This window comes from Podarcis tiliguerta, assembly GCF_965153285.1.
Source record: "Podarcis tiliguerta genome assembly, chromosome: 5".
NCBI classification, from domain to species: domain Eukaryota; kingdom Metazoa; phylum Chordata; class Lepidosauria; order Squamata; family Lacertidae; genus Podarcis; species Podarcis tiliguerta.
In genome coordinates, this window is record NC_139538.1 from 44,656,815 (window position 1) to 44,671,915 (window position 15,101).

The 15,101-nt window shown below is 41.5% G+C and overlaps 2 protein-coding genes across 4 annotated transcripts in view; one reads left to right on the forward strand and one right to left on the reverse strand.

Annotated features, from left to right (window-relative positions):
• Nucleotides 1-15,101, reverse strand: part of CFAP43 (cilia and flagella associated protein 43) — a 46,896-nt gene that overhangs the window by 20,144 nt on the left and 11,651 nt on the right. For all 3 annotated transcript variants that reach the window (XM_083441624.1, XM_083441623.1, XM_083441625.1), the window contains exons 10-19: nt 13,795-13,911; nt 11,689-11,769; nt 11,027-11,175; nt 9,903-10,006; nt 8,604-8,744; nt 7,461-7,630; nt 5,878-6,030; nt 3,536-3,666; nt 2,632-2,803; nt 1,141-1,239 (exon numbers count right to left, since the gene is read on the reverse strand). In XM_083441624.1, the coding sequence (XP_083297750.1) occupies nt 1,141-1,239; nt 2,632-2,803; nt 3,536-3,666; nt 5,878-6,030; nt 7,461-7,630; nt 8,604-8,744; nt 9,903-10,006; nt 11,027-11,175; nt 11,689-11,769; nt 13,795-13,911 (1,317 nt within the window). The remainder of the gene's footprint in view (nt 1-1,140; nt 1,240-2,631; nt 2,804-3,535; nt 3,667-5,877; nt 6,031-7,460; nt 7,631-8,603; nt 8,745-9,902; nt 10,007-11,026; nt 11,176-11,688; nt 11,770-13,794; nt 13,912-15,101) is intronic.
• CFAP58 (cilia and flagella associated protein 58) overlaps nt 1-15,101 on the forward strand; it is a 165,275-nt gene that overhangs the window by 12,342 nt on the left and 137,832 nt on the right. The gene's annotated exons all lie outside the window — the stretch shown is intronic.

The following is a 15,101-nucleotide window of genomic DNA, read 5'->3' on the forward strand; positions in this document are numbered from 1 at the left end:
TCAGGCAGGGTGAGGCCTCCACTTGAGGCAGCGGAAGCCCCCTGAAGGTGCCCTTCCACCTCTGCCAGTGGAGAAGCGATGCTGACATTGGCTTGACTTCGGGTGAGATCTCTCAAAATTGGCACAGCAGCAGCAGGTATAGTGATGCTGGCAGCAGGGCAGCAGTTCCTGTTTTGCCTCAAGCATCCCTGTATTTTTTGATATAGAAAGATCCTCAAGTTGGCTTCCATGAAATGTACAATACAAGAATATGAGGGTTGCCTCCCCCACCAAATGACATTGCTCTGGGGGTAGGACTGAGAATTTTTTGGTAATGACCAAGAGCAGAGAAGTAGCTAGGAACAGATGCTGTGCCTTGAGGGAGCTGCTAAGTAACTAACAATATGATTCTAGATATATGAAATAAAGTACAGGTAAGCTCTAATGGAGATTATAATGTGAAAATCTTACTGCCTGTAGCTTCAGTCAAAAAACTTGGCTAGAACAGAAATAACGACAGGCGCCAGTGGTGAGTGATTGGGTGACCAACCAGCAGGTTTGCTTGACCGTAAGTGTCCCAATCACTTGTAATCCTGTGCTATTGATGGTGCAGACTACAAACTTCCTGAGAGAAGCAGATGAATTTTTTGATACAAAGATCTGGTTCAGACACCACATTCCCATTCTAACAAAACCTGGTTTGTTGGACTGAGAATTTGTTTTGAACTTGAGCACCCTCTCCTGCCTTTCCATGTGCCATATTTAGGAGCAGACTACATGATTTCCTATGGTATCCAAACTGGGAAACTGTGGCTTAGTTTTGCAGGTTTGGATGTCAAAGCAAACAAACAAATCAGGAAGCTAGTCATGCAAAAGGAAAAGTGACTGGGGAGGAGTGGGCTCTCAAGTTTGTTGCTTCTTCCCGGTTCAGCAAACCATGTTTTTTTAACCAGAATGGTATGTCTAAACTGGTCTAAAGAGGAATCAAACAGAAATGAAAAGAGGGGCATTGGTACATACATAGCCTAAGCTGCTTGGTTTTCACTCCCAAGCAATTTCTACCAGTTTTTGATACTGGGGCAGCTTTAAAAACAGAGCAGCATGACACCAAAACACATTTCAGTTGCCACCGAGACTTTATTGCAGAACTGGACAAATTACCGTCTCTGCTTTCTGGTCCAACCATGTAGTCTCTTCAGGTTTTGCTTTAGTCAGAAGAAAGTATTCATCTTGTTCTGTTGTATCAATAAATGATGTCTTCTGCAACGTTATATTAAAAAAGAAAGAAAGACAGGACCTATTATCAATTTATCTTCAGAATTTTCAGCCACCAAAATATGTTTATCTGAATAAATGAAATAATTGTTATACGGCTTGCTATGCATAGACTCCCAATAAGATTTGTCAATGCTGGTGGCAGACTACCATGGTTGTTACTATTACCATGGTTGTATAAAAAATGATTGTTTATAGAAAGTAATCAGAAAAGTAAGTTCGCTATTATGCTGGTCTGCGGCCTGCCTAGCCCTATAAACCTTTGTCACTCATCATATTTCCTTGCTTCTAAAGGGATTAGAACTATACTAAGCATTATATTTACTAAAACATCATCACAACAGTAGACGCATAATGCCATGGAGGACAATACAAAGTGGGACTGAATGATGATCCATGACCTCTATCACTTTTATCTTGCCATTCTTTCAAAGAGCTCAGGATGGCTTATAGTTGGGTTACTGCAAGGAGTCAATATCCTTTGGGTGGCCACGCTGGCCAGTCACAAACTTCTTATAATTAGGACATGCCCCTTCCTCATGGGGTGGGGTTTTATCCTTGATACCACGCTGCACAAAATGAGGTCAGGAAGAAATGAACTCTTAGCCAATTCCCTGCAGTTCAGAGCTTCTGAGGGTTGGGGGAAGCATTCAGGGCTCTATTTCCTCTAGCACATTAGACATTATAACTGCATGGAAGGCTCAGAGATGAGCCTCTCCATTGTCCGTCTTTAGTTCAGAACTAGAGTATGAAGGTAGCCATTTGTTTTGCTTTCTGCTTGTATGCCAGAAATGAAGATCTAAAACATACTACAGAACCTGCTCATGTTTTGGGCTCCCTCCTCTGTAGCTCCAGTATTGGGAGGAAGCTTCAGGCTTATCTCTGTCAACAGAACATTGTTATCACCATAGCAAGGGGGATGAGCAAGAAACGTCAAGTACTGGCTTTCTCATTTTGTCTTCCCCAACAGCTTGACAATACAGGTCTGGGTCATCCAGTGAGCTGCCAGTCTTCACTAGTTTTCATCATTCTAATAAGCTGAACAGGAAGATGGCCCTAAAATTTAGTGAAAGAGAATACAAACATACCCAGTTCCCTATGCCCTTTCTGCATGCATATATATGTGTGTGTATATATATCTTCATCAATTCTGTATTTTATTCCTACTAAGCTTAGTTTATGGCAGCTTCACGCAAGACCTCCACCAATCACATCACTTTATCCAGAGCATTCATCAGTCATTTTCTCCATAGATCCTCTAACAACAGATTGAGGATGCACTGTAACTCATCCACAACTTCCATACATGCACATCACGGATCTATATAGCACCTATGTTTCAAATACCACACTGGTATATTTAAAAAGTCTTAAAACCTGAGAAGAAATGCTATCCAATGATAACTTAAATATGGGACTTGATGTCACTGCCCATTCTCGCATGGTCTTTAGGTGTGCATTTCCTTGGAAAATATAGTTGTTGAGTACGTTGCTAAGAAGGTAAGCTCCGAAGTCAGTGGCCTCCTTTGATTTGCGCTCTCCCAGTTTCCTGCAAAAGAGAGAGAGAAATTAAACGACTAGGAAATTGCGCTCTCCCAGTTTCCTGCAAAAAAGAGAGAGAAATTAAACGACTAGGAAATTGGTAAGGTTGTACCACCATAATGGACTGATCAAAAGATTGTTATATCTAAATACAATGCTTATTTGCTCAAAAATAAATGGTCAGGATAGTAGCCCATGTCAATTAAATTAGAGCCATTCCAGACATCTTTCTTACTGCAATTCATGGTGATTTGTGCTCATGATGTTTATATGCATTCCCACTTTCAATACTGTCTGCACCTGCAGTTCCATTTCCATTCACTGCATGTTGCTCTACTTCCTCCCAAAATCCTGTAAATTTTTACACCACCAACTTCACAATTTTTATGCAGGTTTTCTTTTGCTATGGTGCTAGAGTCCCACCCTCCATCGCCACTCAGATAGCAATAATATAGTAACATTGGGAAGCACTGCAGAACACCTAATAAAGCAGAAAAATGTGGGGGAAATCCAGTATACTGTAAATGACACATTAGAAAACACACCTACCAAAAAAGCAGGAGAGACCCTTAGTTGCCCTTCTTTAGCTGACATAAAACTAGTTGTTTGGGGTCAAATAATAGAGTTATAAGTATATAAAAGTATTTAAATTGCTCTGTTGAATAGGAAATGATAGCCTAATGGAATTTCTGAAAGGCTGTTTTATGTCATATACAGGCATTCTTCAGCTTATACATACTTCCATTTCAGACAAACAAGTGCACCGTCCTGCATGCCATTTACAAGAATATGTTGGCCATCCAGTGAGAATGCCAAAGATCTGATTCCCTGTCCATGATACGAATGGCAGTATTCACGAGTCAGAACCTCCTTAAGCAGGAAGAGAGAGAAAATACCACTGTTACCTGATAGTCAAAGAATTCCTTCTAGAGAGAGGGACATTGAGATTCCGCAGCCTGCTTTTATTCTCTTAACTATGGTGAAGAGATTGGGCTGGTAGAATCTGGGATACAGCTCTCTCTGAGCATCTCACATATCAATGAAAAGTAACTAGGAAAGAATCTAAATCAGATGTTTTTTATGCTATTTGGTTTAAATTTTTTTATATACAGTACATCAATACAACAGAGACGGTACATAGACCCCCAATGATCCAATTAAGTTTGTGGAGAAGATATATTTTAGAAGATTAGGATAAAGTAATTTTTCAATGCCTTGGATACTGATGAAAGTTGCAGCACATGAATTAATGTAGGGTATTATTTTCCCTTTTCTTCCCCTTCCTCTTATCCATTCTAGTTTTCCTCCGCCACTACACCCCAGTTATATCAGTATGTTTAGTGTTGTTTGCATTTTGTTCTCATTTTAAAAAAATTTAAAGTTTATTTTTAAAACAAGAGAGATTGGAAACATTATGCCAGTACTTGACCAGTTTATTTAATTGTTGTAATCTGTACCCCATCAGACCAAAGAGTTTTGGAAGGATTACAACAGAGAAATAAATGCATCTAAAACACATTCTGCAGCCATGTCCATTTTAATAGGTATGTGGTTCACTATATTCACGTTTAAATGAGAAAAGCTGAATATTAATTTAGAGACAAAGACCATGATTTAGAGCGTCACATGCACATGAGTTTCTCACTGATGGATGTGGCAGATGAAGCTCTGAAAGTGCAGGAAACACTTCACTCTTTCATACCTGGAAAGAAGTAAGATCCTAGCTCTGTACAGGCATGATTCTGTGTTTTAACACTGCGTAGGGGATTTTGCACACCAGCCCCATCTTCAATGTCTGTGCATGTTCTGGTGAGACCCATGCCATCCACAAACCTCTCATGTTTCACAAGAAGGTTTGAAGGAGGGCTCACAGAATGCTCAGCTGAATGTGCTTAAAAGCCTGCTTGCAACCAGGAACCCTGATAACACTAGGATTCTGATTGTGGGGAATCAGGTTTAGAAAACCTAAACTGACCTTTATGCTCAACATGGGATTAGGTAGGCATGGGGGGGAGCGGGGAGCTAGAGTGTGCAACTCGCCCCCCCCCCCGGCTTACAGAAGTTTTTCAGAATAATACCAAAAAAGACCTCTGGTTCCAGCAGATTGTAAGTTATGCATATTTACCATGACAATCTTAATTATGATTAACGGTTATATCTGCACCCTGTTTAATGCTAACTGGAATTTGAAGGTGTGCAAACCCTGGTTAAGAGGGAACCTGATTCTCCTTAACTAGGTTGAAACTGATAAATACAGCCCCTTGTCATGGTTAAGGTTATCAGAAATGTTTTGGGGAATTCATGCATGACAAGGGAGGAGGTGGGACAAAAAGCACACCATCTCATGGTTAGCTCCTAGTTTCTTAAGCATGGTTCAATGTGGTTCAGGGTGGTTCTTCAGCAAAACCATGACAGAGTTCCATAGCTCAACAATGACTTATGGTTTCAGGATGAACTTGAAGAAGATCAGCTGAACTCAAAGGCCAATCTGCACCCACTGATAAGGACCTATAAAGCTCTGACAACAGTCAACTTAGTCGGTACAACGTGCCATTGGAGAAGCTGCTAAACTTGTGCATCCTCCTTTCTCCCATCTGCCATCTTCAGAACTCCTATCTTAGGTTATGTCACCTGCCTCCAGTCCTTTGTGTTCTGGTCTGCCTGAACCAGAGCCAAAACACAAAGATTTGCATGCCATGGTTAAGACCCAATCCTGCATTAAGCTAAATTAAGCTGTACCCAAATAATAGAAATGTGAAGAAACAGTAACACTATGCACAAATTTTAATGTGAGCATGTTGTTCTGTTATAAAGACTGCTTTGTTTGTAAACAGAGCACTGAATGAAAGGGGGGAAAGTGGCATTTTATTTTTAACCGAGTCCAGTGAGATAAAATGCATAGATATTCTTTTGTCAGCAGTCTGCTATTAGTAGCACTAATAGTGTTACTGGAGGGGTTAAAATTGGAATAATACGTGCATGAAAGATTAAGCTGCATAGATTATTTTATTAGTTAGCTTAAGCACCTATGAAATACTTCTGACAAGCAAAGGTTAATGGGAGCCACACTATGACAAATACCAGATTTGAAGCATCATGGATAAATAAGAGGCCACTCTCTGAAGCTGAAGCTAACCACTTGCCATGCGCTGACAATTCCAGGAAACCCCGTCCAAACTGTTTGCTTGGTGTCGTCTTCTCTGCAAATATGATTGGCTGGTCTTTCCAGGTTATCTGTGAATCCAACAGGTAACATTACATAGCAGATGTGATTGTGGTAGTATTCAAGAATGCTCATGTAAAATAGCTAAGAAAACAAAAGAAAATAAGATGGACAATTTTTAAGACTTCAGACAGGGCTATGTTAAATCTTTATGGGGACTGCTGTTTGTAGTAGGTTTTACTGCCAATCCTACATGTAGTTCTCTTGGGCAGAAACCAAGTCACTTCTGTATTTCATACAACTCACCAATACTAAATGTAAAGCAGAAATTGGAGCTGCTCTCCAGGATGTTACAGTCTTGCTGGCCCCGTGAAGTTCTTGTGAGTACCAGGTTCCCTAGATGCTCAGTGTCAACCCAATAGTCCCCACCACAGCTCTTGGCTTTGCCAACAGAGCCTTGGAAGCATGGCAGGAAATCTCCTATCTACTATGCGAATGCAAATCAGGGACTGAGACTGCCAGGCCCTGGCATGTGCCAGTGATGTCATCAGTGCTTGGAATTAAATAGATTGATTTAATTAAGTTTCCTAAATTAGTTAAAGAAATCTCTGAACTATGCCTGAAAGTATTTCCCGTAATTGAACTGAATGAGAATTAAATTCATTTTGGTGCAGGACACTGAACAATTTCTAGTTCATCTTCAAGTTCATTCTCCCTTGATGTAGCGCCTTAAGTTACTTCCAACTTGATTATTTTATACTTCACCACAGCAGCTTGCAACGTTCTGAATGTTGAGGAAAATTACTGAGAACCGACTGGATGAACTTGAACTGTGAAATCAACATGAAGGAACTACTTCATTTTGTATATGAAAGATCATGAACTGGAACTAGTTCCTTTTTGGACATGTTATTAAACTTGGATCACTCCCTGGTGGTGAGCAAGATCCATCTCCAGCCAAAGAAATCGATAGCACAAAGCAGAAAATGTGGCCTCAAATCAAAACTTCTACAACAGCCATACCTGAACTTTGTGAATGCTTCTCCGATACCGTCAAACAAGCACTGGCACTGAAGCAAGGTAGAACTACATCAAAGAGGCAACCTACAACACAGCTATGTCCTCTTTTAGCAAAAAAGCACAGCAGACTGGTTTGAGGCCAGCATCAAGGACACAGAGATTGTTACTGATGCAAAGCATGAGGCTCCTGTGAACTACAAGTGTGCATCCTGCAAGAAGATGGTAGATGCACTGAGAAAGCCACACACTTATCTAGGATAAAGTGTCAGATTTGGGAAACTGGGGAGTCCATAAGGAAAATGGGAATAGGAGTTAAACCCTCTTTCTACTGCTGTAGGGCCCAGATGGTTAGGCTGTGAATTCTAAGAGCTTCCAAGGCTGTGAATTCTAAGAGCTTAAAGAAATGGAAATGCAGTTAACAAATTTCACATCTAGGTTGACCGCCTTAAGTCACCTCATTTATTGTGCAATAGGATCATACCTTTGCCGTAAGATGGTATTTGCAGATGAAAGGTGCCTGGCTAGCATAGCCAAACACCGTGCTGTCCTTCCGCTTGACCACAGAACTTAGAGCATATTCTAGTTCATACCCACGGGTCTGAATGACACTTTCTTTCAACTGCCCTCTTTCATTGATACACTCATCATTTTCTGCAGAAAAAAAAAGATTCATAGTGGGATGGGGAAGAGAGAAAGACGTTACTTCCATGTCAGTAGTTATCTCTCACTAAAAAATAATAATGTAAATAGCACATGATAAGTGTTAAATACATAGATCAGGCTCTCAATCAAATGTGTAGTTATAGCCTGAATCTCTAGAATATCTGTACAAAGGACTCATCCACACTTCTGTTTTTCCCTGCGAAAACCCCATTTACTGCTGAATTGGAACAAACATCAATCAGGCTTTCTCTGGATTGATGTTTGCTCCGATTTAACACTAAAAAGCTGGTTTTCTAGGGGAAAGTGGCAGGACAACATCTAAATCACTCAGACCCGCGCCTAGAAAGCATGGGACAAACAGAGAACAGCTGGGACCCATGTTTTCTTGGCACTTGACAAGCGGAAGCGTAGACAAGCCCAAAGTGTGCATCCTCACACTTCTCCCTATAAATGAGACACTATGGAGATAAGAAGCAAAGGCTTTCTCCGTTTTCTTGCTTTTCGTTCCTGGTTCTACTATGCTAGATTCCCTTCATTCTCTGTGATTACCCTACACAGAGAGAAAGAATTAGAAGTACCCACAACGAAATGTGCAGAGTGGTAGAGTACTCCTGCTTAGCCACATCCCTCCTCAGGATGTTCCATTCCATTCCCACCCTCCCAACCCCAGTTTTCTGTTCCCGCCTCCAGTTAGCCAGCATTTCATGATTACAGAATATTGCAAGTCCTGCTCCCCCTCCCCTCTTCAGAGTCCACCCCAAATAATGCTTGTACTATTGTGAATCTTGGGGTTCTCATTAGTCTGCTAATACTACCCCCACCCCCATGTGTAGATGGTCCATTTTGGCAAGGAAGGGCTCCACACCTGGAGAATGGGTTTGCAGTTAGCATATTTGATTTTTAAAAATGACTAATACAGGACACAACTATAGCAGAACTTCACACGGTATTTCATTTTTACCCAGAACAATCTTTGAAGGAAGATTAAATATCTCCACTCGTGCCCTTTTGATCTCCGGTGGACAAAGGAGTACAATCACTTCAGTTGAACTCTTTTCTACATCATAGACTGAAGTTATATCAAGAATCTCACTGGTCATTGCTAAAGTGAAGAGAAATCAGCATTTCAAGCAAGGTAGAGAATCACAATAATATATTCCTTCTATTAGTGTGCAATATATTAGGAGCCCGGGGAAGGTAACACCAAGTAAAGAGGTAGGTAGACTAGCTTTTGAAATTAGGGCCTCTTTGTATGTGACTATTTCTCTACAGGGAAAAACCTGAGAACATAAGGAAAGCCCTGCTGAATTAGGCGCAAGGCCTATCTATTTGGGCATCCTGTTCTTGCCATAGTCAATAGGATGCCTATGGGAAACCTGCAAGTAGGACCTTACTACAATAGCACACTTCCTACTTCTGATTCCCAGCAACAGCGGAAGCAGAAGATAGCCAACTTTGTATCACACATATACACATAAAAACCTAGTCCCAATTGAAGGCACTCTTAATCACTTGTAATTTGTTACACAACTTAAGTATATTTACAAACTGCAGCTTGGAAGGTGGACAAGCCAGAATTAGAAAGCTGGTTTAAATCTCTCTTTGCCAGCACCATGACCCTGATCTGAACTGGGGACCTAACAAATGCATTCAGTCTTATAAAAGAATGTAGGAGTTTCGATAACAGTTCTTTTCACCACTTTATTATTAAAAACTCAAGGAAGCCCATTACAGCTCCTTTGTGCAAGGGTGTTATGCGTAAAGTTAGGCTTGCTCACCCCAAAAACAAATCAGCATGATAGATACACCAGGTCACAATGAGTGGATATATATCAGTTTTATTATAAACCCATTAAACAAAATTGAGTTGGTCCTCAAAATTCCAATGAACAGAAAGAGCCTTTAGGAAACAGCCTCCCTCCCCCAATTACCCGCCATAGTGTTTTCAGATTTTCTTCTGTAGCTATAGAAGCTATGCAGACACTTATTTATTTTTAAGGAAACTAATGCAAATATTCACAGGGTGATAGCAAAAATCCAGTGTCAAGGAATTTCCTTTAAATGTGGATAGTATACAGGCTGGATGATATTCTCTGTCAGCCTTAAGACAAACTATTATTTTGAAGTAAAACCTTCAGTTTCTGCAGAGTATCATCTTCTTTAAAAATGCTCAGGAAATAATATCCATTACCATTTGCAAATATTGCAGCTAGCATATGCAGTCAACAAATATCCATGAATTTTGAACATACTGTATTACCTACGTATCCAAGGACTTGAAATGATTCCATGGGCAGAGCATTTAAAATAAAGATATATCCATTTATTGTTGACGTTATGAGAAACTGACCACTTTGTTCATAGCTTGAGAGGGAAAAGGAACAAATATAGTACATAAAAAATTATTTATTAACTATTTATTTCACTAAAAGTATACATTGCTTGATTGTTAAAAAAAAAACCCTCAAAGCTGTTTACAAAAGATAAAATAGTAAATCAAGAAAAAAACTATAACCCTACTTTAAAGCATATATAAGTTAAATTACTAAAACAGACTAAAGTTACTCCAATTTTCTAAGCATCTGAGTAGGTGTGTATAAACACAATAGCTTTTAGCAGGCACCCGAAATAGTAGAGTAACGGTGCCTAAAAGGTAAAGGTAAAGGTACCCCTGCCCTTATGGGCCAGTCGTGTCCGACTCTAGGGTTGTGCGCCCATCTCACTTAAGAGGCCGGGGGCCAGCACTGTCCGGAGACACTTCTGGGTCACGTGGCCAGCGTGACGAAGCTGCTCTGGCGGGCCAGCACCAGTGCAGCACACGGAAACGCCGTTTACCTTCCCGCTATAAAGCGGTCCCTATTTATCTACTTGCACTTAAGAGTGTTTTCGAACTGCTAGGTGGGCAGGAGCTGGGACCGAACGACAGGAGCTCACCCCGCCGCAGGGATTCGAACCACCGACCATACAATCGGCAAGTCCTAGGCACTGAGGTTTTACCCACAGTGCCACCCGCGTCCCGACGTAACGGTGTCTACTTGATCTAAATAGGCAGAGTTCCAGAGGATGGGGCTGCCGTGCTTAAATAAGTATTTTTTTTTTCCTTGAAATATGGCAACTGATATGGCAGGGAGATGGTGGCATCTGTCACCCCCTCCAGGGGCTGCTGGTGCCTGACCATAGCCGGATTTAGGTTTGGGGGAGGGGAGGGGAGAGAGAGAGAAGCCGTCTCCATCACATGTGCAGTCCATCCCACCACTAGGTCTGGGGGAAGGTGAACTGGCCCCCTCCAAAAAAAGTTTGCTGACCCCTTTGTATCCTGTGGGGCCCCCTGCTTGTGGTTGAGCCCAGACAGTCTTTTTTGCTCTGCTTTCTCAATATACTTACTGCAAAAATTGAATAGGATGCTCAGAAATGGAAACTCTGTGAACCACCCTAGGCGTTTCAATGGCAGTAAGATCTATAAAGTAAAGTTGGCCCTTTTTAGTTCCCGCTGTGACACATGAACATGAAAGGCTACAGGCCATTGCAGTGACCTATGGAAAGAACAAATGACAGTGAATTTCACTGTGACAGGATCTTGAGAAACATTTTATGGCAGTGACAAGGATTCTTAGTTTTTCAAGTGCAAGTTACCTTTTATGGGGTTTCAAAAAAGAATCCTATCAATCATGCATGAATCATTATTAGGCCATACTTAGTTAACATAATTCTTCTTGTTTTATTCTTGACACATTTGCATATGAAACAGCTTCAGAAATGTTTTTAAAATTCCACAGAAGTTCAAAAGCATGCTTTGTAAAATAGTAAACAGTGAATCCCTATATATAATATCATATTCTTTTTCATTTTTCTCATTAAGTACCATCAGAGTACTCTTGGCTTTTCTATACCAAAAGCTCTATTGGATAGACTGTTTTACTAGGAAAAATAATATTGGTCTTTCTCAAAACTGTAGTTCTCTGCTGGACCAAATGTATTGCTGGCTTTAATAAGACAACAGATAAAATGTCTCATTAATTACATACTCAAATTCTGTTTGTGCATACCAAGGTATGTAGACATAGCTTGCTGACAAAAGCACCATCTTCCAACTGCCAAACATGTACCTCTCCTGATCCTGCTACAGACTACAATAGAAGAGGAAAAAACGCTGTAAGCAACAATTGAAAATAAATCAGGTTGGTGACTTGACATACTAGCTATGCACACTGAACAAGTTCACTTAAGAGCCAACAGATGTAATGGCAGCAATTTTGTATGCTGGATCCAACTTTCAAAGCAAAAGCAAGTTTGCGAGTGAGAAATTCAGAGCTTCCGACTGGGCTCCTGGGATATCTCCCAGCAGCACTACTCTCCAGGCACTTTGATCCTATCTGGGACTCTGAAACCTGAAGCTGATGTTACCCTGGCTCTGAAGAGGGGGGAAAGTATTTCGTGAGAAGGGCAAGGTGGTGTTAAGCCATAGGAGGAAAGCGGGTTCAGATCCTTGTTTCATGCAACTCATTTGCTTTTAATATCAGATCCTAAACCCCATTTCTATGTTGCTAGAGCAGTTCCAAATTTAAACACAAAGATGCGCTATCCAATCTATCTGGTCTCTCCCCCCCCCCCCCAGGACATTATTATAGACAAAACAAAACAGAGTTCCTAGAGAAAATAAGTAAGCTGGCAATCTGTTGACACTCAAGCTAGCACACCTTGTGACTGAGGGCGTACTTGTGGCTACACTATTTCCACATTTTAGTGAGCATTTCTCCTTATTTGTTTACGGGGCAGTTATGCAACAATGGGCATTCATTTTGCATTCGTCCTGATTTTGCTTGTAGCATGTTTATATGGCTTCCCGTTGGTAATTCATTCGTCCTGCCATTTTTAATGCATTCCCCCATTACTCGCTAAACCACATAAGGCCAGTTTCTTTTGATTTGCTGTGCTAGGATGGCAGAGCCCTTTAATCTAGTTGAACTGCACAAACCTAACGTTCCCTCTAGTATGCACTTTTAATCCCTCTCCCAAAACTGTGACAGTCTGGAAGCACCAATTCCAAAAGGGAGTCATGTGAGATTAACTATAAGAGGCCTGACATCTAAAGGTGGTGCCTAAACTACCTACCACTGCAAAGCGATGCAACAACTTTGCACCAAGAGTTTCAGTATAAAGAGAGTTGGTGGACTTCACCTCCCATCATCCCTGACCACTTGCCATGCAGTCTGGGAACGACAGGAATTGGAGTCCAGCAAGGTCTGGAGAGCACAACCCTGCCTACTCCTATGTTTGGCTTACTAGTGAAATGCCTCATCTTCTTCCTTCTCTAGCAGCAGGACTAAAGCAAGGCTCATTAGCACAGCTCCCACTGCATGGCCTATGTACATTGAAATAAAAATGCCTGTTAGTTACAGTGGAACCTTGGTTCTCGAACAGCTTAGCTGACGAACAAATCGGCTCCCGAATACCAAAAACCCAGAAGTGTTCTCATTTTCGAACGTTTTTCGGAAACCGAACGTCCGATGCGGCTGTTGGCTATGGTTTCCAGGGCACCTGCACCAACTGCAAGCCGCACCTTGGTTTTCGAATGTTTCAGGAGTCAAACGGACTTTCAGAATGGATTAAGGTCAACAACCAAGGATCCACTGTATTTGTTTGTTACAGGTGGTGACCATTTTTGTGCAGGGGTCTTGTTCCCAGCCCCCACGTACATTTGGCAGAGCATGCATAAGCCCACCCTGCCCCATTACACCCCCATTATGCCCTTTTCTGGGTCCAAAAGGACCCATGCATCGGTGATCACATGTCAATGGACAAGCCAAAAATGGTCACCGCCTGTATTTAGTTTTTATTTACAGCCTGCCTTATCCAACTGCTTACAGTGCCTTGTAAAATGAATAGGATAAAAACATCAAAGTAGAACAGTCAATATGGATATAGGTTTTCAGATCTCATTTGAAATCTTGAATTGTAATAGCCTTCACAAGATGATGGTGCAGCCTTTTCCCAACTGGGGGGCCTCTAGCTATTTTGGAGCACAACTCCCACAGCTAATGGAAGTTGTAGTCCAAAACATCTGGAGGACTGCAAGCTGGCAAAGGTTGTGACAGTGCATTAAAAAACACTGCTTTCTCTCTTCTGTTATTTGGAAAAAAAGAGTTCCTTACCACACAGTGCTTGTTTCCTGGAACAAGAAACTCAGCTCCTACAAAATGGCTTATACTGGCATCTATTAACTTGATAACATCTTCATTATCATTAGGATTAAAAGCGAAGAGTGATCCCTGTTAAGTGGATATGATAATCTATTATGAGGACAGAAAAAGCATATCCTAAATTCTTTGAGAAAAATGCACCTATCTTTCTCAATTTTCTTTTTTAGATGTTGAGAAGTAGATTTGAACTCAAATTGACAAACACTAGGTTATATGATTCAATTATTTTATGCATTTCCATAAAGGACTGAAAAACTGGCTGTCACACTAACAACTTGCTTTCTGTAACAACCACATACAATTTCATTGACATTTGACTACTTTTTTGATCCTGATTTACTGCTAATATGGCAGAGCACAATGAGGAAATGCTGGTAGCTATTTTCTAAGAAGAAGAAAGATAGGTGTGAAGTGCCCAGACTCTGAGATCTTTTTAAACAGCCCTTCTCCAGGTGCCCCTGCCAGGTGAAGTGTAAAAGGTAAAGGACCCCTGATAGTTAAGTCCAGTCTCAGATGACTCTGGGGTTGCGGTGCTCATCTCGCTTTACAGGCTGAGGGACCCGGTGTTTGTCCGCAGACAGTTTTTCCGGGTCATGTGGCCAGCATGACTAAGCTGCTTCTGGCGTAACAAAACACCGAAACCAGAGCAGCGCACGGAAACACCGTTTACCTTCCCGCTGGAGCGGTACCTATTTATCTACTTGCACTTTTGGGCATGCTTTCAAACTGCTAGGTTGGCAGGAGCTGGGACTGAGCCATGGGAGCTCACCCCGTCGAGGGGATTTGAACCTCCGACCTTCTGATTGGCAAGCCCAAAAGGCTCAGTGGTTTAGACCACAGCGCCACCCACGTCCCTAGGTGAAGTGTAGTGGGTGGCTATTAAAGGAAGGGACTTTTCTGCGGTGGACTGCCAATATGGTTGTGGAATGCTCAGCCCAGAGAGTCTCAATGGGTGCCCATGATGTTATATTCTCAGTGCCAGGTAAAGCCATCTTATCTTTCCAGGCCTTTGATACAGAGTGGTTAACCTGAGCATCACATTGAGGATTTGTCATCCTTCCAGGGGCCAAATGCCATGTGGATGTGACCAAAGTGAGCATAACCAACACATAAGCACACATACCCCATATATTAATCACAAATAAAGCACATGCATACACAAATAGACACACACACCCTGCCCACACCATAGATACACACACACACACACTCAGTGGGGGAACGACATATTAGCAGAAAAGCACAGATACATTCAAGCA